This window comes from Phragmites australis, chromosome 8 (assembly GCF_958298935.1).
Source record: "Phragmites australis chromosome 8, lpPhrAust1.1, whole genome shotgun sequence".
Taxonomy (NCBI): Eukaryota; Viridiplantae; Streptophyta; class Magnoliopsida; order Poales; family Poaceae; genus Phragmites; species Phragmites australis.
The window spans coordinates 271661-292615 of NC_084928.1; the positions used below are offsets into that span (position 1 = coordinate 271661).

At 43.7% G+C, this 20955-nt stretch overlaps 2 protein-coding genes across 3 annotated transcripts; one reads left to right on the forward strand and one right to left on the reverse strand.

The window, feature by feature from the left end:
• Positions 1 to 226: 226 nt before the first annotated feature.
• LOC133926079 (rho GTPase-activating protein REN1-like) lies at positions 227 to 17091 on the forward strand. Of its 2 annotated transcripts, none has more exons than XM_062371827.1 (25): positions 227 to 617; positions 950 to 1033; positions 1248 to 1370; positions 1766 to 1802; positions 2707 to 2783; positions 6024 to 6094; positions 6182 to 6260; positions 6470 to 6614; positions 7821 to 7925; positions 8059 to 8136; positions 8355 to 8410; positions 8508 to 8577; positions 8777 to 8861; positions 9089 to 9332; positions 9420 to 9638; positions 10286 to 10612; positions 10698 to 10747; positions 14648 to 14708; positions 14795 to 14925; positions 15165 to 15281; positions 15363 to 15526; positions 15668 to 15725; positions 16245 to 16335; positions 16432 to 16634; positions 16784 to 17091. In XM_062371827.1, exons 2-20 carry the CDS (start codon positions 998 to 1000, stop codon positions 15205 to 15207), a joined length of 2037 nt encoding a protein of 678 aa, XP_062227811.1. In that variant the 5' UTR covers positions 227 to 617; positions 950 to 997; the 3' UTR covers positions 15208 to 15281; positions 15363 to 15526; positions 15668 to 15725; positions 16245 to 16335; positions 16432 to 16634; positions 16784 to 17091. The 2 variants fall into 2 exon arrangements, with proteins under 2 accessions (XP_062227811.1, XP_062227812.1); XM_062371828.1 differs by having other exon boundaries at positions 14795 to 14878.
• A 484-nt stretch (positions 17092 to 17575) lies between these two features.
• LOC133926082 (BAG family molecular chaperone regulator 7-like) lies at positions 17576 to 20955 on the reverse strand. Its single transcript, XM_062371830.1, has 3 exons — positions 20095 to 20955; positions 19432 to 19707; positions 17576 to 18035 (listed from the first exon to the last, which is right to left on the reverse strand). The coding sequence occupies exons 1-3, from the start codon at positions 20815 to 20817 to the stop codon at positions 17832 to 17834; spliced, it is 1203 nt and encodes a 400-aa protein (XP_062227814.1). The 5' UTR covers positions 20818 to 20955; the 3' UTR covers positions 17576 to 17831.

Sequence of the window (20955 nt, forward strand, 5' to 3'; positions counted from 1 at the left end):
TATGAAGTGAATTTCGTTATTATTAGCGTTCCAACGGTTTCCTTTCACGGTTCCTATCACGAAGGAATTTTTAAGATTATTTCTTTTAGTACAGAATTCTCTCTTCTTTCTTTTTGTGAATCATTTGAAAAAAAAACTGTTAGAGATAAAGAGAAAATAACTGAGTAGGAAAATCGGATAAAAAACGAAATGAAGGAAATGTAGTTAAAGATTGGTCTTAGATGGCGTCGCCGAGCTAAAGGGTGAGGAGGGAGGAGGTGAGGAGGGAAGCGGAAGACCGGGATGGAAGGCTGCGGCTACGTCTTCAACTGCCTGCCCCCATTCCAAGAATAGGAATATCAGTCCGATCCATGTCGGATCGAATGGAATTTAGCACGAGAGAAGGACGAGGGAGGAGAGGGAGAGGAGGGAGGCCAACCAACCACAACAAGGGCGGAGTGTGCGGGCGAGAGGGAAGAGCGGAAGCAGCTCTTGCAGTTGTTGGGGTGGGGAACAACATCGGGAGGCTTGGCCAAGTTACGAGATTTCTGACCCCCCCCCCTCTGGCGGTTGATCTGAATTGCCGTCTCCCTCCGCCCGCGCCATTCGCGTCTTGTCCATCTCAATTATACCTTCCGGTAACATCCTCAACACTCCAGGCTCTCTCTCTCTCTCTCTCTCTGCTTCTTCTAATGATTATTGGCCGTCGACCTAGCTGATTGCGGATCAATGGAATGGTCCATACGCAGCCTTTGATGACAGTCAAAATCACATCTTTTTGGTAACAAAACTGGAATGCATATTGATCTTCAGTCTAGCTCTCAACTTGGTCAAGTCTTCACCTGAAATTAAAGCACTGCAAATTAGTGTTTCATATTGATGTTTCGTAATATGGTTACCTGTTTCGGTTTTTCACCATAAATCTCATGACTTTATTGGTACTAACATTGTATGCCACATCTCTCAATAGTGAACGACAGCGCTTTGCTGGGGGCAGAAGGTTCAGAGCAGGCAGACAATGTCAGCTTCTGAGTTCAGGATTCCGTACCAGCAAGTAAGACGCTCATCTTTCATCAACAATCTTCCTTGTTTTTCTGGTTCCTTTCAAAAAAAAAAAAAAAAAAAATCTTCCTTGTTTTCCAAAAGTTCCCCTCACCCCAGCTCACTATATCTGCTTCAGAGAAGTTAAGTTCACTATATCTGTTACACCATTCAACTGCTTCACTATGCTTATATATTCACTCCACTTTGTTTCACACTCTGCATAGGTTTCTTCGTCACAGCCTGCTGAGAATGCAGGTCAGTTCAAGGTCTGCAGGTGTGGGGAGGGAGACCCAAACTTTACATCTGAAACTGGTGACAGCCCGCCCACCAGTTGTCCTAATTGCCAGGTTTGTGGTATCTTCTTACACCTAAAGTCTCCGCACTACATAAAAAAGGCAATGCAAAGAATGGCCTTTTTAGTGTTTAGTGTGTCCTAGAACACATACCACTCTTTTTTCTCGAACGGAGCATGTACTGCTCTGCTTGACACATTGCTGATTACTTAGCTTTATCGCTATGCACAGTTGCCACTGATGCTTATCTGCAGCTTGGTTGTGCCTCGAAGTGCATATCATTAAAATGAACGTTTTATAAACTAACTTTGCTATTGCAAATCATACTATTAGTTCAGAGTTCATTTTTAAGACTAAAAAGAAAAATATACCTGGTTCCTTGTCGCCTTCATTTTATTTTTGGTACAGGAAATTTTTTAAGACCAATGATAAATACTCTTTTAGTGCAGGTTCTCAAGAGTGGGCATTTACTACTTTCATCTAAAGGTACGCCTTCCTGCTAATATATATGAGGATGCGCAAATTCTGTATTTTTCTTCCTCTCCTTTAACATATGTTTGTGGCAAAGCCAAGAAGCCTCCCTGCTACAGTATGTTGTCCTTCCAATGAGCTGAATAAGACAACATAATCATATCTTCTCATTAGTGGCTGGCTTCAAGCACAGAAGAACATCAAACATATTATCTTGAAATCTCAGCATTTATGGCAATGCCTTGTGTCAATCATATCATTTATCATGGAGATTTTGGCAACATAGTAAATTGTACCGTAACTTCTATTGTTATATTGTGATAATTTACTCGATAGGATACTAACCACTTCAGTGAATTATACATTATAAATAGATAATTGTTTTTAGTTGAACATTAAGTTGGAGTGGACCACAGTTCACTGTGGTCACCCTTGGGCTGAATGCTGAAAAGCCAGCAAAGTACTATATCTGTTTATTCCTCAAACAACCTGGATGCACCAGCTGCTTAAAGTTAAGGCATAGTATAACACAGGCATGTTTGGTCAAATGCCATGACTGTAGGATGCCCGATAATCTTTATAACTGACTAAAACCAATGGTCAACACAGTAAAGCCAACAAATGTGCCTGTAGTTTTGTACTTAATTTGTTGAGGAACTTGTGTTTGCAGTTTACATCTATCAGATCATTTATGCCTTTTAGACCTCATGAGTTCTCAGTTGTGCCTTTGACTTTCCGCTTCAAAAAAAAATTATGCCTTTGACTCATGTTTCTTTTGTGGCAAATGGTTATCTTTTGTTGAGGCTTGGCTACCCTACTTAATCACTTCCTATATTTGATCACTTTTACTTTTGAGACGACATATTACATGTTTGTAGCCACAATATTCTTTGTGTTACATTAAATGTGCTGAAAACAGGAATTGGTTGGACATCATGGAAAAAACGCTGGTTTATTCTTACAAGGGCATCATTAGTGTTCTTCAGAAGTGATCCTGTAAGATATTGGGCTAGTTCCTTATTCCTTTCTCTTTAAGTTATACTGTGTTGTAGGATATCTGTACTTTCTTGTGTTTCTTTCATCACTATTCATGCATAGAGATCTGCTCTGTCATACCCCGATCTTGGGTTCCCCTATGCCTCATGTATCAATCCATGGAACAATAGCTGATACACATAGATTACAACAAAATAACATCACAATCAAACATGGCCATGGCCATTACAAAGGTCTTAATCCATATGATTCATTACGTTCATGGCCAACTGACCAAGCGAACAACAACGGAACCAAGAGAACGGCCTCATGCCACAAACAACTTGGGTGCGAACACAACCTTAGTTTGCTACTCATCATCTCCATCGTTAGCGAAGTCAAACTCTGGCTCTTCATCTGATCAACAAGCAAGAATGAGTACAGAAGGTACTCAACAAGCCCTAATACTTAAGAAGTTTATATATGCTTAAAGGATTAATAAGGATTGAGGCTAAGGCATAGCTTTAAGCATAAAGCAAGTTCGATGCAGATGATTAAGTGTGATATTTAGTTAAAAGCATGTAACTATTCACTCGAGCTTTTAAGTCATAATTAAGGGTTTTGGTCCAGGGAGAAGCGATTCCATTATCCACAGTTCCCATCTTTTGAGCCAGTGGACACACAATACCAACCATGCCACGGCTCATAGCCGCGCTTCACCAAAACATGGGCACACAGTCCACACACTCACCCATCAAGGATTACTCACACTCCAAGTCTAACCAAAGTGTGACCAAGCTTTGCATGTCCATGACCACAGATGTGGCTATTCGAATAGATTAGCCCTCTACTCATACGATATGCTCAACCTCCAACCGTTGCAATTGGAGCTGACACAACAAGTCTCAACAACTAACCTTCTTCACTAGACTCCCATCTACGAAACACCCTAGGGGCTCATGACTTACACATCATCTCATTGTAATCTCCAGCCAGACCTCAAGCGCCGCATAGGTCACTTGAGTCTTTTCCCGGTCTCCATTGCTCTTAGCCCTCCAGGTGGTTCTTTGATTTGGTTAGAAAGGCGAGACCCAATCCCTTTACTATAATCAAGGACATGTGGTTGCACAAGGGATGGCACAATGATTCGGTTCTTACATGGCCAATACAAGTATCTTCAATAGCACGAATACCACAAGGGCATACTTGCTCCTAGAAGGCACCCTCCCTTGATGACTACTTTACTCACCCTCGCTAAAACAAGTTTCAATTATTTTCACCACACCTTCCCACCATTCCAAACACATGCCAACAAGCACTACACCTCATTACACACGTTTACAATTTCATGAAAGATAACATATATTGATCAAGTGTATCATCTCCAAAGAGAGAATCATCCTAAGCATACTAGTTAGCAAGGCATCATACAACATTATTATAACTAATGATGGAAGTAAGCTAGGGTTATCATGGAACATGGTGAACAAGTAAAGTTGGGCTTGGCTATTTAGGCTTGATTGGGTCCAAGGTTTAGTTGGTTCGAAATGGATTAAAGGCCCATGGTCAGATCCTGATGGACAGGCATGTCGATCAGTGGTTCATCATGGTGTATGTGTCGGTGCTCTATGAGAGGAAACAAGCTCGATAGTGGGGTCCACTTCATCAGCGGCTCATAAGAGCAGTGCCAGATCGTCGTTAGAGGTGGCTCGGTTGCGGTGATGTCTACTTTAACCTAATTACGGTTTTGAGTGGCCCTACGCAGTGCTGAGCTTTGCTGGGTTAGCTACAACCGCATAGGATCGCCTGAGGATGCCCAACGACGAAGTTTGGCGGCGATGGTGAACTGAGCATGTGCTCATGAAGCTGTACCAAAGCTTGGAAGGAGGATGAGGGTAGCTGACGGGAAACGATGCGGCGGCATCAGTCCTTCTCGAGCTCCGGCACCCCGGCGCTCTCGATCGCCTTCGAGCTGCAAGGGGTGGTCGCCGCGTTAGAGAACATCACAACAAAGCAGTAGAAGAAGCACGGCGGTGGAGTATCTCACAAGACACACACACACACGCGCGCGCACACACACACACACAGAGAGAGAGAGAGAGAGAGGGAGAGATAGAGATATAGATAGAGAGAGAGGGGGGGGGAGGGGGGAGAGAGAGGGAGGGAGAGGGAGAGGGAGAGGGAGAGGGAGAGGGAGAGGGAGAGAGAGAGAGAGAGAGAGAGAGAGAGCAATGGGCGGATGGAGTCGGGGCCGACGACCTCCTCGGTTGGCGGCTTTCTCCTCCCCTGTTGCCTGTGAGTCACATCCAATTGGCGCGTTTAGCACCAGTGGGTGACGAGCAAGGTCGCAGGGAGAAAGGAAGGCAGATGCACTCACCTTTGGCGAGGGCTACGGGCAACGACGTTCACTGAGGCAGGGGATGAAGGAAGAGGGGACATTGGGAAGAGAAATGTGGCGATTGAGCTAGGAAGGTGGTGGAGAGAGAGAAGGGAGCAAGTGCACCATTTATAGAGGAGGGAAGCAGGCTAGGGTTTGGGGCATTCGGGCTCGAGCTCGCGGTGATGGCTCATGTGAGGGAGCTATTTGAATCGCGTCGCCCTGAGGTGGTAGAGGAGCAGCGATGAGAGGTGTGGGAACCCGAGGCGCTCACGGACAGGCAGGGGCAAACGCACGAGGTGAACGGTTGCGACGGGCTTTGATTGGTGGAAGGAGTCGAGTCGGTGGGTCCTACGTGGCTATGAGAGAAGGGAAAGCGGAGGGGTGCCAAGTCATCTTCTTGTCGGTGCGGGCTCACACGAAGATTGAGCTTGGTGGCCCGGAGCGGAGCGGTGCGGCCCACGTAGTGGCGGAGAGTGAGATGGGCTCAGCAGGCCGGCTCGGCGTGACGCTCTGAACTGGCGTGGACGGCTTTGGTGGATTGGGTCAACTGGGCTAATGGAGATTGAGTCTCTGGTAGATTCATTGAGTTCTGTTTTTTGGGATCTGGTGTGCCTAATGGCGAAGTGGGAAATTTATTTTTCATCCTATATGGAAACTGCTGCATGAAAACAAATATTAGGGCTACTTTTGATTGTCAGTGCAACTGTTTTTCAATAATGTAAACATGATTTTGGCTAAGTAGTAAGCCACAAGTACAATCACTATTTTTCTTTGGATTTTTGGTCAAAATATGTGAGGATTGGCTTGATAAAATACAAAAGTAAGCAGATTAATTAGGTAGACACATGATAATTACACCCAATTTTATGCTTTAATTTCAGGACATCCCCCCTCCTAGAGGAGCTGAACCAATTGTTACACTCGGTGGAATTGACTTGAATAACTCCGGAAGGTATGCATGGAAAACCAAAATTTTGATAACAGGTTGAAGATTTTCCAGTATTATCTGATTAACTTGTAACCTTGAGTGATGCTTCAGCGTTGTAGTCAAAGAAGAAAGGAAACTTTTGACAGTGTTATTTCCTGATGGCCCTGATGGACGAACTTTCACTCTGAAGGTTCGTTGTGCACCTTACAAAATTTCTGGCACACTGTTTTTGGTGTTTCAAATGGGGTTTGGCTGTACTAGCAGTTGCACTGTTTTTGGTGAAGCAGCAGAGGCAATGATGACATGCTAGCTGTGGTCGGGTAGTAGCATGCAGGGGGCCATACACTGTGCTTGCATACTTTGTGTATAAATTTAATAGAATGATCTTTTACCAAGCAGGCAGAAACCGCAGAAGACCTAAATGACTGGAGAAGTGCATTAGAGAATGCTCTGGCACAGGCACCCAGTGCAGCAAATACAGTGGGGAAAAATCCGATATTCAGCACTGATGTAGCAGAACCTGCTGAAGCTCCAGCTGAACAATGTAAGCTGTGTTAGCTTTCATCAGTTGCTCACCAGTTGAGATATTAGATCATTTTTTATATGCTCACATCATGTCTCACAATATTCAATATGGAACTCTTGTATTTTATGACAATTGACAGTTTAAGACCAATTTCTTTATTTATTTTCTCCGACTTGTTACTAACCCTTGGGGATTAGAGAAGATAATCTGTCCATTAGCCTTGATGTCAATATATAGATCCTCAAGGGCTATTATGGGCCTAGAATATATGGGCCGATATACAGTTTACACCCCCTCCCCCCTCAAACTCAAGGTGAAATAGGATAGATCTGAAACATTGAGTTTGAGAAAATGAAACGGATGGTGCTCTCGAGTTTGTGCTTTGGTGAAGAAGTCTGCAACTTGCCATTCTGATGGCACATACTGAAGAACAATTGTTTTCTGGTAGCAATGAGACTGAGTAAAGGAAGCATCAACACCAATATGTTTTGTAAGTTCATGCTTAACAGGATCATTAGCAATTTGTATGGCTTTAGTGTTATTACAAAGAAGAGGTGTGAGTGCTTCAGAAGAGACTCCAAAATCAGTCAGCAACCATCGAAGCCATACAATCTCTAAAGTGGTAGTGACAAGTGCTCAAAGTTCTGCCTCTGTACTAACCTTGGGGATTAGAGAAGATAATACGTCCATTAGATTTTTTATGTCAATATATAGATCCTCATGTGCCAATATATAGTTAACATGACTTACTGTTCAGTGAAAACCAACTTTATTTTAAAATATGTTGGATGTGATAAAGGATGGAAAATGTCTAGATGCGCTGATGATTCGGAAATTCTACAGGATACTGAAAAAGTGACTTGTACGCATGGCAGTGTGATGTTCAGCTTAATGCCATTTTGTCGTAATGTATTGATGCTTTACATTTTTTATGGTACACTGACATAAGCTTATACACATGCTTCAATGTAGCTGCATTCTGTAGACCTGAGTAGGCTTATTCTGACAGATATCATAATATATGTTTGGTTCCATTTTAAGTTAAATATATCTCATCCTAAATGGATCAGGAGCTTTGTCACCCAGCCTTTCTTTCTTATCACAGTCATTTCCCCGAGTTAAATGTATCTTCTAATTTAATTTCCTTTCTCACTTTTTTTTTGTGGGGAGGGATGGACTCCTTACACTACCTTTCAATAAGCAAATTCATTGTTTCTGTTGTAGTGGAGGACAATTCTGTTGTTGGCAAACCTGCAAAATTTGCACTTGTGGATCCCGATGGCAGTCCATCTTTCCTGGAGAAGGCACTGAAGTTTATTGAAGATTATGGTAAGTATTTTTTACCTTTTGAATTCAGCCAGTACACAATCTTGACTAATTTTGCATTATGGTTGTTAGAAGCACGAGTGTCTATAAATCTTGTGGTAGTTCATAACACAAAAGAGAATACCTTTATCTGTAGGGGTCAAGGTAGAAGGAATCCTGCGTCAGTCTGCTGATGTTGAAGAAGTCAAACACAGACTTCGGGATTATGAAAAGGGTGATTTCTTTTGGCCTGACACTTTTCTTCTCTTATTTAAGATAACTATGTTTGGCATTTGATAGTGTCTCATGGGCTTTACCCAGAGTTTATTGGGTTATTTAGTTTTAGTTGAATTAAGAAAAACGATCTCTGTATTTTCTCTGTTTTTTTACCTTCTTTGTCTGCTTTAACATATCTATCGTATTTAAAACCATATATTTAATATGATTTTACAGGAAAAAATGAGTTCTCCCCAGAAGAGGATGCACATGTTATCGGTGACTGCATTAAGGTATTCATTTGGCAAGCGTTGACTATAATCTCACAAGACGAATTTACTGTGATGATATTCTTGTCAGTAATATTTATTTGGTTGTCATCTGATACAGTATATTCTTCGAGAGATGCCATCGTCTGCAGTTCCTGCAGCATGTTGCACTGCCCTGGTTGGAGCTTACAGTAAGATTTATTTGAAACTTTTGTCCATGTAGTCAGTAGTCAATGCAATCTTGTATTTCTGAACTTAATCAAACTGTATGTATAATCCCAATTGCAATCTCATGAATTAACTACAAACAAGTCAACTGAACTTATGCCCTTATCCACATCATTTTGATGTGTTAGAACCATAGGCTGATGAAGACAAGTGATTGCACAGGAACTGACAAGACAAGAAGACTCGATGAGATAAATAGAGTGATATATGAAGTTTTTCCGGAACCAAATCGACAATTACTGCAGAGGTATCTACCTTATATGCTTTTTTCTTTCAATTTTCGTTACAATCAGAATTGTATACTGAACGTATCAATATTTGTGGTGTCACGGCTCGATTGTTATTCTTGATGAAGCTGCCCTTCTCATCCCTTGATGTCACGATTGTCGATTTTATTTGAGTTATATTTATCCTGCACAACCATAACAGCACTATTCCACCAAATGGGCACCAAACTCATCAGTTTTGTTTCAGAATCCTTAACATGATGCAGATTGTTGGATCACACAAAGCTGTGAATAGGATGTCTCAATCTGCTTTGGCGGCTTGCATGGCACCACTCCTTCTTCGACCTCTTCTTCTTGGTGAATGTGAAATCGATAACGACTTTAGTATGGGCGGGGATGGTTCATTCCAGCTGCTTCAGGCTGCTGCTGCTGCAAACCATGCTCAAGCTATTGTTATTATTATGCTTGAGGAACATGATCAGATATTTGATGTATCCTCCTTTAACTTTTCCTTATTCTTTTTTTTTGCACTGAAGTTCCATTTGAAGTGATACTTATTCGACTGGTGATTTATACAGGACTTGGAAGAAGGCTCCTGTTCTTCAGATGCTTATACTGAATCCGAGGACGATGATGTTGATAAGGAATATTCCACGGATAACAACGTCCAGGATGAGGATGGTTCTTATGATTCTGGTGAAGATGACATTGAAGATGAGTTAGATGACAATAGTGAGCACTCTTCTGGTGGCAGTGAATATGGCAATAACATTAGAACTGATGCCACGGACGAGAAGGTACTTCAACTAATGACTCTGTTGATTCCAAATGTTGTAAATGTGCTGGTATTGGAAGGGCCTGCAAGGAGGTTGTTCCTTCTTTTTTGAGGCCTTTTATGATCTGCACCTTGTTTGATTGTGCTATTATTTGTCTATTTCACTTTTTTGACTGCACTAGATTGTAAATTACCCTGCTTGTCTTCCTATGAGCATGCATAAATTAGCTTCCTCACTTATATGTTTGCCCTCCATAAAAATAAGTGCTCAAGTTATGTGTGTGGTCAAACTTTTCCATTTTTGACCAGTAATATTTATGACAATGCATATAATTAGAAATGCTTATCTTTCATAGACTTCTAGTTTCTGTATATACTCCAAGTAGCTTCTTGGAGCTTGTAATTTTGTTCTTACATGAAAAAACCTTGGTCACAGTAGCTCTATGTTCTTGGATAAGATATTGAAGAATACTTTAGATTACTGCTCCAGCACATGTGAAGTTTCGAATAACTAACTTTTGTTCTTCAAAAATACATATTTTCCAGAATTACAGCTTTATGCCTCTGATTTAAATTTTTTCTTGGTTCATAGGTTAAAAACAATACTGTGGGCGCTGAAGGCAATTATGATAATCAATGCCTCTGACTTAAAATTTGTCTTGTTCATAGGTTAAAAACAGTATTGTGGGCACTGCAGGTAATGCCAATAATCAAGCTGTTCAGCCTACTATTAAAGCAGCAAGAACAGAAAATGTTGCATCAAGGGAACACATTGATCAAATTTCTTCTGTTCCGCTTGATTCATTTTCCATGAAAGTTGTACAATCAGAGGATACCTCTCAAATGGAGATCAATAATGGATCACAGCTGAAACAAGAAACATATGAATCAAATGAATCCGAAGATCATATAGTAAAATCAAATTCTCGTTCATCATCTTCCAGAGCAAGCAGCTCAGCAAATATGTGCAAAAGAACCCTATGGGGCCGTACTTCAGTAAGTGCAATTGTTATTAGTATAGTGCTGCATATTAATGCTAGTAGGATAATCTTACAGTTTTACTGGAATACCTGATTTACAGGCAAGAAAAGACCTGTCAACAGAGGAGATTGACTGTTGCAGTGATGATGAGTAAGTAGCCTGCTATATGCCCTTGTAGGGTACCTTTAGACATGTCCTATGTATTGAAAGAGTTGCGAACGTATCCCTTTTCTTAAAGAAATTTGCAGACATATCCCTTAAAAGCACCACAACCTTTTTCCACTTGCTGTTTCACCTTCTCTCTTTGCTCTCCTTTTTCTTTCTCAACACTCAACCCCTCTGATGAGCTCAAAGACAAAAAAGAAGAAGAAAGATTAACTCTTTACTTGTTACTTGAGGCTCACTTCTCTTCATTGCCATAATTATAAGAGACAAACTTCTGTTTGTCAATGCATTGCTTTGAGGGTTGATGCCTTCCCGGTGTTGGTACGGTTTGCATCGGTCGACGGGCCTAGTTGGTGGTTCACCGGAGTTTACAACCCCCAGGCAGATGCAGATGAGCTCCTTTTCCTACAAGAGTTGCGCGATGTTCGGGCACTTTGCCAGGGGTTGTGGGTCGTTTATGGGGATTTCAACTTGACTTACATGTTCGAAGATAAAAACAATGACAACATCAATCAGGTTGTTGGACAATGTGGAGCTCAAGGACATCCCTTTGTTCAGTCGCAAGTTCACCTGATCCAACGAAAGAGAGGCGCCGACACTTGTGAAGCTTGACTGGATGTTTTGCACTATAGACTGGGAGCAAATCTTCCCGGATTGCCTTCTGCAGAGCTTGGCGTCACAACTCTCGGATCATTGCCCATTGCTCTTGGGCTTGAAAGACAACAACAAAGGCAAACTTTGGTTCCATTTTGAAAGCTTGTGGCCAAAATTTGAAGGCTTTCATGATGCGGTGCAGCAAGCATGGGCGACACTGGTGGCAACATCGTGCCCGATTGAGCGTCTATCAGCTAAACTCAGGGTGTTAAGCCGCAACTTGCAAGCATGGAGCCAGCACAAGATCGGGAACATTAAGGTCCTTGCAGCTCGCCAAGGATATCCTCCACCGTCTTGAGATTGCATAGGATAGCTGAGTACTCTCGGTGGAGGAAAGCTGGCTACGGCGTGAGCTGAAAAAACGCAGTCTCGGGTTAGCATCCCTTGAAAGAACAATTGTGAGGCTTCACTCCCGGATAGGTTGGCTCAAAGAAGGGGATGCTAACACTTGTTTCTTTCATCTCCAAGCTACGGGTTGAAGACCAGGTCGTCACCTCCCAAGATGACAAACATCGCGCATTGTTCAACTACTACAACACTCTACTCGGTACAATAGAGGACTGGCCTTTCACCTTGAACCTTGATTCTCTGCAATTGTCGTTGCATGATTTGTTAGTGCTTGACGAGCCATTCACGGAGGCAAAAGTGTGGGACATGGCCAAGAAACTCACCTCCGACAAGGCACCGAGCCTCGATGGCTTCACCAACCATTTCTATCGGACTTGTTGGTCGATCATCAAACAAGATGTATGGCGGCACTCATTGTATTGCAGCATGGCGATGGAAGAAAGTTATGGATGCTCAATTCCGCTTGTCTAACGCTACTCCCGAAGAAAGTGGATGTTGTTGAAGTCAAGGGCTATCACTCGATCAGTTTGATCCATAGCTTCGCGAAGCTCGTGACAAAGATCATGGTGAACCGCCTAGCGTCGCGCCTACCATCTCTGGTATCCTCCAATCAAGGCGTGTTTGTGCATAGTAGATGTATCTTGGACAACTTCATGTTGGTGCAGCAGATTGCAAAGTACTTACACCAACAAAAGGAACCGTGCATCCTTCTAAAGCTTGATATATCTAAGGCCTTTGATTCATTTTCCTGGAGTTTTCTACTAGATTTGTTGTCACACTTGGGCTTCGGAAGGTGTCGACTAAACCTGCTCTGCAATCTCCTGTTAACCGCAACTACAAGGGTGATGTTGAATGGTGAGCCTAGATAGCCGATTGAACATTGCAGGTTAGGGTGACCCGCTCTCGCCGATGCTTTTCATCCTAGTAATGGATGTCCTGAATGCGTTAGTCAACAGAGCATGCGAGGCCAAATTGTTGCTGCCACTTGCTCCAGGGCAATCAATCACAGGGTGTCCCTATACGCAGATGTTGTCCTATTCCTTCAACCTATTACTAGCAACTTGGAGCTTGCTACAACAATCGTGCAACGCTTTGGAGTTGCATCGGGGTTGAAGACAAACATTCAGTAATGCCTTGCCGCTCTGATCCAATGTGGCTAGGAGATCGGCGTCATGCGAGCGGTGATGTTGTGCGTGATCATTGAATTCCCATGTTTGTACCTTGGCTTGCCCTTGTCAGTGAAGAAACTCACCAATGTTGTTCTGCAACCGTCGGTCAACAAGGTGGTTGACAAACTTCCCAGTTGGAAGGATGCTTTAATGCATCCAGCAAGGCAGCGAATTTTGGTGCGCGTTTTGCTCACTGCAATACCAATCAACTAGATGATTATGATGGACCTCCTGAAATGGGTGATCCATGCAATTGACAAATGACAGAGGGCATTCCTTTGGAAGGGCCGAGAACAAGTCAACGGGGGACATTGCCTATTGGCTTGGCGCAAGGTATGCCGACCAATTGAGCTTGACGGCCTGGGTATCCATGATTTGGAATCTCTTGGTTGGGTGCATCACATGCGATGGCTTTGGCTGCAGGAGATGCACCCGGACAAGCCATGGGCGAGGTTCACCTTGCCAATGCACACTAATTCCAAAGCGTTGTTCTCCGTCTTGATTGTCTCCGAGGTGGGTGATTGCAACACCACTCTGTTCTGGAAGGGTAGGTGGTTGCATGGACAGTCCCTGGCCGACATCGCGCCGCACTTGATGGCTTTGGTCCCTCAATGTGCCATGAACAAGCAGAGCGTCTCTCAAGTGTTGCACCAACAACGTTGAGTCTAGGACATTCAAGGCGGGCTTTCCATTGTGGCGCTCGTTGAGTATCTTCAAGTGTGGGACATCGTCGCTGAAGTCGCCTTGCAACCAGACGTCACCGATGAGCATTCATGGAAGGCCTCTGCTTCCGAAAACTTGACCAAATCGGCATATTTGGCGTTCTTCATCGGCAATGCCGTCTTTGAGCCATGGTGGCGCCTATGGAAATCATGGGCCTCTATGTGGTCCAAGTTCTTCGTGTGGCTGGCACTTCACAACTGATGTTGGACTGCCAATCGGCTAGCATGTCGTTGCCACACCCGTAACACTGCCCGCTATATGGTCAAGAGGACGAAATGATCCATCATCTACTCATGGGATGTGTCATGGCACGACATGTGTGGTTCTACCTGCTCAGTAGAGTCGGTCTCCAAGGTGTGATTCCACAACAAGACGATGCCCTCAACGATTGGTGGCTTCAATTCACTGGTGCTCTTGACATCGCAGTGGATTTGGAAGCATCGTAACAATTGTGTGTTCAATGGCACTACGCCGAACGTGCAAACAGTTGTACGCGAGATCCTAGATGAAGGTAGCCTCTGGTGCATCGCAAGAGCCAAGGGCTTGGGTGTGTTGTTGTCGTGATCTGAGTGTCTAGATCATGTTCTATCAGTCCGCGGCACGTGTGTTTTAGGAAAGAGTTGGTGTGCGTTGGGGGGTTTTGTGTTTGCTTTTGTTTGTGTTGCGTTGTGTGTTATAATTGGACCGGTTCTTACTTCTTAATACAATGATGCGTAGTTCTCCTGCGTGTTGAGAAAAGAAGAAGAAGAGAGGAACCTTTTTTTGTTTATTGCATTAAATGATAGGTGAACTTGTCATTAGCCATTCACTTGTGCAGATTTGTACCCTTTGTGAAATCATCCTTCCATTTGGGGTTTGCATGTTACCTTCAACTAATAAAAACGTCCTAAACAAAAGTAAACTGCAGTTTGGAACTCAAAAATGCAAGGCAGCTTTTACAATTCACACTGTCGATATTTTTGAGTTATTTCTAATTTGGATTGTGAACTAGGACCCTTATTGATAAACTTGAGAACAACAAGACTGATCTCCAATCTAAAATTACAAAGGAGGTACAACCTTTTCCCCTAGGATCACATGAAGTGGGTTACGCAACTTCACATTCCTACATATGAGTTGATGTTGTACCTTTTTTCAGGTCAAAGAAAACGGAATCCTCCAGGCAAGTCTAGAAAGGCGAAAAGAAGAATTACATGAGCGCCGTTTAGCACTTGAAAAAGAAGTAAGAACTAATGGCTGGATTTTTTTATTCTACATAGGAAAATCCAGGTAACTTTACTGTTGGATCGCTTTGTCTCCATAAGGTATCGTTGTACCATCAAGCAAATATAACACTTACAATAATCATAGAAGAACATAAGAAGCTATGCAATAGTAGTGCTGAAAGTGTTTGATATGGCAAGTTACAACCGTATAGTACTTCCATGCTTCTGAAAGTGTTTGCTGTGCTTGTCAGAGTAAGCTGTGCATTTTCTCTGTTCGACAAGAAAAGTTTGTTCATTTGATAGGTGGAAAGTTTGCGAGACCAGCTGCAGAAGGAGAGAAATTTGAGGGCCTCCTTGGAGTCTGGGCTGATGAACATGTGAAGAGGGCAAGTGTCCTTGCCGTCAACAATAGACAGCAAGGTACTTGTCTCAAGATCTGGTTGCTGAGTTTAAGTGCAAATTGTTTTTCACCATTTGACATGTTTGTCCTGTTAATACAAGACTAAGGCTGATCTTGAGGAAGTTGCGACTGCTGAATCTGATATTATGAGCTTGAAGCAAAAGGCTTCTGATCTTCGTGGACAGGTCAACAACCAGCAGCTGTGCTCCACCTCATTATGTGAATCATGCAGCAAACGGCTCCTAAATACAGACAAGCTTGCCGAGTAAGATTTCTTTGCCAGACCATATTATAGTATTTTCACTGTTTGGTAGCATTTTCTGCCTATTAAAAAACAATATATAGAAAGGAACATACTCACATACTTAAGATAGACTTCTACTCAAATTGAGCTTCATTTCTCCAGATACGAAGGAAATGCTGCACTTTCCCCAGAGATTAGCTCCGATTCTTTATGGAACATGGTAAGAGTTCCCATTTCATCCTTCTGTTTTGCTAGAAAATGGTCTTCCTGGGACTGCTATTATCTTCTTTGAATGTGCAAAGTTATTCCCGATCTCTGGAAAGTGGAAACAGAAAACAAGATAAAGTAATTTCAGTGTGATTATTGCAGTTGAAACTAGAGGCGCCCATATGTCCTAGTGCTAGAGTACAAAGTTATGGTGGTTGAGGTCATGAATCGAAGCCTTGCCTTCCATCTTAAACACAAAGATATACAGTTCCTCTTTTGTATTCTCAGTTTCACTCTTTGAAGAAAAAATGTTAGATAAATAAAGCTAAAAAATGATGAGCATATACCAAAAAGAACTAAACATCCATGTTATCACACATTGAAGTTCTGCAGGCAATCAAAGAACTAGTTGTTTAAGTAGCAAAGAATGGAGCTCAATTAAGTTAAGGATGATGACACAACCTGTTCTGTGTGTGCTTCAATTTCTTGTTTTGTTCAGTTCCATTATTTGACAAAGGAAAACACATTTCAGGCAGATATTGAGCAATCAAAGAAGCAAACCTCACAACATCCACCTTCAACTGACAACAAGCAGCAACAAAGCGCAAATGCAAGCTCAAGTGGTAGATTAGATAAATATACGTTTGGTCTTTATTAAAAGGAAGAATCAACATCTAATAACAATAATCCTGATAGTTTTAAATTGGATTTTTGCCTAGGTGTCACATCTAATGAGCCGCTGAGGACGATCAGCCAGAGGGCTCAAAGAATGCTGCCTTCAAAAGGAGGGGAGACTGGCAAGGATGGCCAAGGGGGGTCATCATCTACGTCACGGTGGAATTTTGCACAGAGACAATACTCTAATAGCCCACTGATGAGAGGGCTTGAGGGAGCCAGTGCTTATTCAAGTACTAAACTGGAGGTAATTAATCTCATTGCGTGCATGCCTTGACAAACATAGATTATATATGCTCCTTTCGGTCACCATACGATCCCGCCTTTTGTATGTCTCATTTTTTTGTTTCCACCCTGGAGATATTTATTTGACTGGTTTCCATTGTTTTATCTCAGGAATCTGGAAGCACGCCAGCAGCGTCTGCGTTAGCCAAGCTGACGAGCCGGCTCAACTTTCTGAAAGAGAGAAGGGCGCTGCTTGCAAGTGAGATGCAGAGCTTGGATTTGGGCCGGCCGGCGCCCCAAGCTGCCGCAGGAGCAGGAGCAGGAGCAGCTCCACCTCCCAAAAGAGATCCCAGATGAATGGAACATGCATATTCATCGTGTCGTGTCGTGATACATATTGATCATCAATCATATTGCTGTTGATTGGGACTACTTGGAAGAAGAGGATTGATAGAGTTTACGTTAATTAGTTGTTCAAAGGACGCGCCCAACTTCTTTTTTTGCGATCCAAGGATGCCGCCGGAGCTGGACAACGGCCTCGACCCCGGCTACTTTGCCGTCTTCCGACCCGACGGTGGTGGTGCGGCTCATCCGGAGCGGCCACGTCAACCACCCGGTGTACAGTTCAGCCCCGACGGCCGCCGCAGTCTCCGCCGAACCCATCTCGCTGCCGCTCTTCCTGCACTCCGTTAGGCCTACGGCGACGTCTTCGTGGTGAACATGGACCCGGACGACATCAGCAACAACACAAGGCGTTCCACCGCATCACGCACAGCCGGTACGACAGCTACTCCAACACGCAGTGGAACATGCTGGTGATTTGCAATGCAATTCATCATGCATCTAGTGTGTGGGTTTGGATACATTTGCGGTGCAATTCATCGCACATCCATAACCTAGCAAAGCCTCCAGCGACCGGTCAGATGCTGACCCTAAAGTTGCACACAGCCAACCGCCACCGGCGAACCCTCCAACAAGACTTCCACTGATATTATTGATTGTTTAGTAACATACAACAACAAGTCCACATTAAAGGATGGATAACACTAGAGGCACAGTCGCGTCCAAGATCATGGAAAAAAGAACACCGTGCAGAATTCTCGAACTCTCTCATAGACGATAGATATGCAGCTACAAGCTTATTCAGAGGATGATTCAGGCACGATATATTGATATTCACTAACAAACAGGGTGGTGATGGTGCCTCTCGATCATCACTTCACTTGCCATTCTCGATGATCCTGACAGCATTGTTCACTCCAGCGGCCTTCTCATCGGAGACGGCTCCACCCTCCGGAAGATCAAACTTCCTGCGGCTCAGTGACCTCTGCTTACCTGGTGGCTGAGGGTCCACAACCTCCAGAATTGCCTCAAGCTCCTCCATCATGGATTTCTTTGCCGTCCTCACCATGTAGTCAGGTCCCTGGATGGAGGTAAGCACCAAAAATGTGACAGGAGCATAGTTTTCCTTTACTATTATTGCATTATCCTTCAGTACACTTCAATACAACACAAAGTTAAATAGTTTGGAGGCAGTGTGGGTCAGTAACCATAAATCGAGTAAAATACTTTTAAGTGTCTAGAAAATTTTGGAAGGCTTACATTTGCTTTGCCATGAAATGTTAGAAAACCCACAAACTTCCATGGATCGATGCATGCTGAAATACATAATTTTCTTGTGGATCTTGCTTTGCGAAAGAAGAAATACAAGAGCCATGCTAAATATAAAGAACTTTAATATTAATTCTGAATAGTGTGTGTTATGCGGAGGTAATAATGTGGAAGATTATGACCATTTTCTCTTCGGTTGTCAGTTTAGTAGAGCTGCTGGACTTGATTGACATTCAATGGGACCTCACCCTAGATATCAAGGAGAGATTTTGATGGCGGCTAGGAGGAATCATGTGTCAATTAGAAAAAAAAATCAAGGACAAAAAACAAGGAACTAGTAACTTGAGGAAATTAGAAAAAAATATCCGGTTGGAAAGGAATGGGCTAATCTTTGGAAACATTCCTCCCAATAAGCATGCTGAAAGAGATTGTTGGTTACTGACATGGATCTACTAAAGGAAAGAGCTTCTAAGATATTATGCCTCATCTTGTGCTGGCTTCATTTAGCTTAAAAGATTTGGGATTCAGAAACTTTATATTTTGTTGTGCGTTTTCCCTTGTAACCTTGGTCTTATAGACCTTTTGTACACTATTTATCTATTCTAATACAATTATTCAGTAGGGTCCTCCCCTACTGTTCTCCTAAAAAAACCTGCCCTGGATCCGTGCTCATTGATCAATCAAATATTAGCCATATACCTCTCCTACTAGCCAATATTGACTACACAGGGAAATATGCAGTGCCTAAGAAAAATAATCTACAAGGCAGCACTATAGGTTTCAACATAATAACATCACTCATGACACTATTGAGAACAAATATTATCAAAATTAAATTAGTAATCTATCTTGTGCAGCCGTTCTAGTATCTACATGACTTGACTACATCTAAAATAAACCTAGTTAGTAGCACTATGTGACAAAGGGGGATATGTAATCAAATTCATTAACGAGGTCATATGTGCATACACACAAATATATACAAGAATGCATCCACAATAGTATGTTAAGCTCTTTATACCATGCTTTGATTTTCCTAATTATATAACAGTATCACTAATCAATAACTTTAGATCCTAAAGCAGCATTGGAAACTAATGCTTACATAAAGACCCTTAATAATAAATCACCCCTAAGCTAACAATGCAACAACTGAACTTGCAAACCGACAATGCAGAAAAGGCAACAATGGTAAACAGGTAGTTCACCTCGAGTGCATCCACGGTGAGGAGCAGGACAATGATTTTCTCGGAGAACCTTTGGCGCTCTTCGTGGTCATGTGCAAGGCAGCGCCTGTAAGAGATGTTATAGAACATGGACCTGATCTCCTTCAGCTTGGCTTTTGCCACGGCTAGATCACGCAGGCAACGAAGCACCTGGGAGCGGTGAGCAAGGTGAGCCCTGTAGTTCATCTGGATCAGCAATGCAGCGTCCTGTGGGGACAGTTCCTTCCTCTTTCCCTTGCCATTGCCCTTAGCAAAAGCCTTCAGAGAGGAAAATGCAGGGCAGTCAGTGCAAATGAATACAGCAAAAAAGCAAGATCAGTTCTCGGCTAACGCATTTCCTAGCATATCAGAACCCACAAGATCACAACCATTAGCACAGATCTGGATCGTAGACACAACATCCTCGAAACGAGACCCCTCGTAAACAGCTACGAATAGTATACATCCTTCATCAGGTAAATGCAAGGAAAAGGGAAAAGGCATAGATCTATCAGAATCCTCCTGAAAAACCAATACTATCTCCTTGAGATAAGACTATACCTGAATTCTCAGTGCCTAAGAACCCCGTAAAAATCCAATCTTTTGGTCCCAACCATCATCACAAGATGACATCTAAAAGCCCAGTATAAAGAAAGAAGCTCAGACCTTTCTGATGGCGACGCATCCGGCATCGTTGTCCTCGGCGATCTCCTCGATCTTGACGGTGGTGGCGACAGGGCATTTCTTCTCCTTGTTGACGACCTTGCCTTCCTTCTTCTTCTCGTTGACCTTGGTCTTCTTCTTGTCGGCCTTGTGGGCGTGCTCCTCCTCGTCGTCGCTGTCGCTGGCGGCGAAATCCTCCTCCCAGGTGTAAGCCTGCGACCAGGGCTCGAGGCACCCCTTGCCCTTGACCGCGGCGCCCCACTTGACGTTCCTGGCTGAGGATCCGGCGGCGGCGGGGGCGCCCTTGGCCTCCCACTTCCACTTGCGGTCGAATCCGTCGTGGTGGGGGGACTTGATCTCGGCCTCCCATTTGAGCGTCCGCTCCCCCTGGCGCGGCTTCTCGAGGGCGGTCCACTTGACCTTGCGGTCGGCGGACTCCGTGACATAGGTGTACTTCCTGCTGGTGGGCTTGGGGCGGCGAGCGGCGACGGCAAGCTCGAGCGCGACGACGCGGTCGGTGAGATCGCAGAGGAGGAAGGGGTAGGGAGATGGGGATGGGAGGAAGAGGTCGAGGTCGTGGAAGTGGAAGGGGGGAGGCGACAAGGAGGGGTGGAGGTCGAAGTCGAGGAATGGGCAGGACGGTGAGGAGGAGGGCGGCGGCGGTGGTGGTGGAAAGGGGAAGAAGGGATCGTCGAGGAGGCGGAGGAAGTGGCGGTGGGAGCCCATGGCGCAGCGTATGGATGGCGATGGAAAGGGAGGGAGAGGAGAGTGACGCCGACAGGGAGTATAACTAGACCAGAGAATGAGGACGCGTACTGCATGTGACGCCCACCAAGGCAGGTGAGGTGGTCCGGCGACCACGAC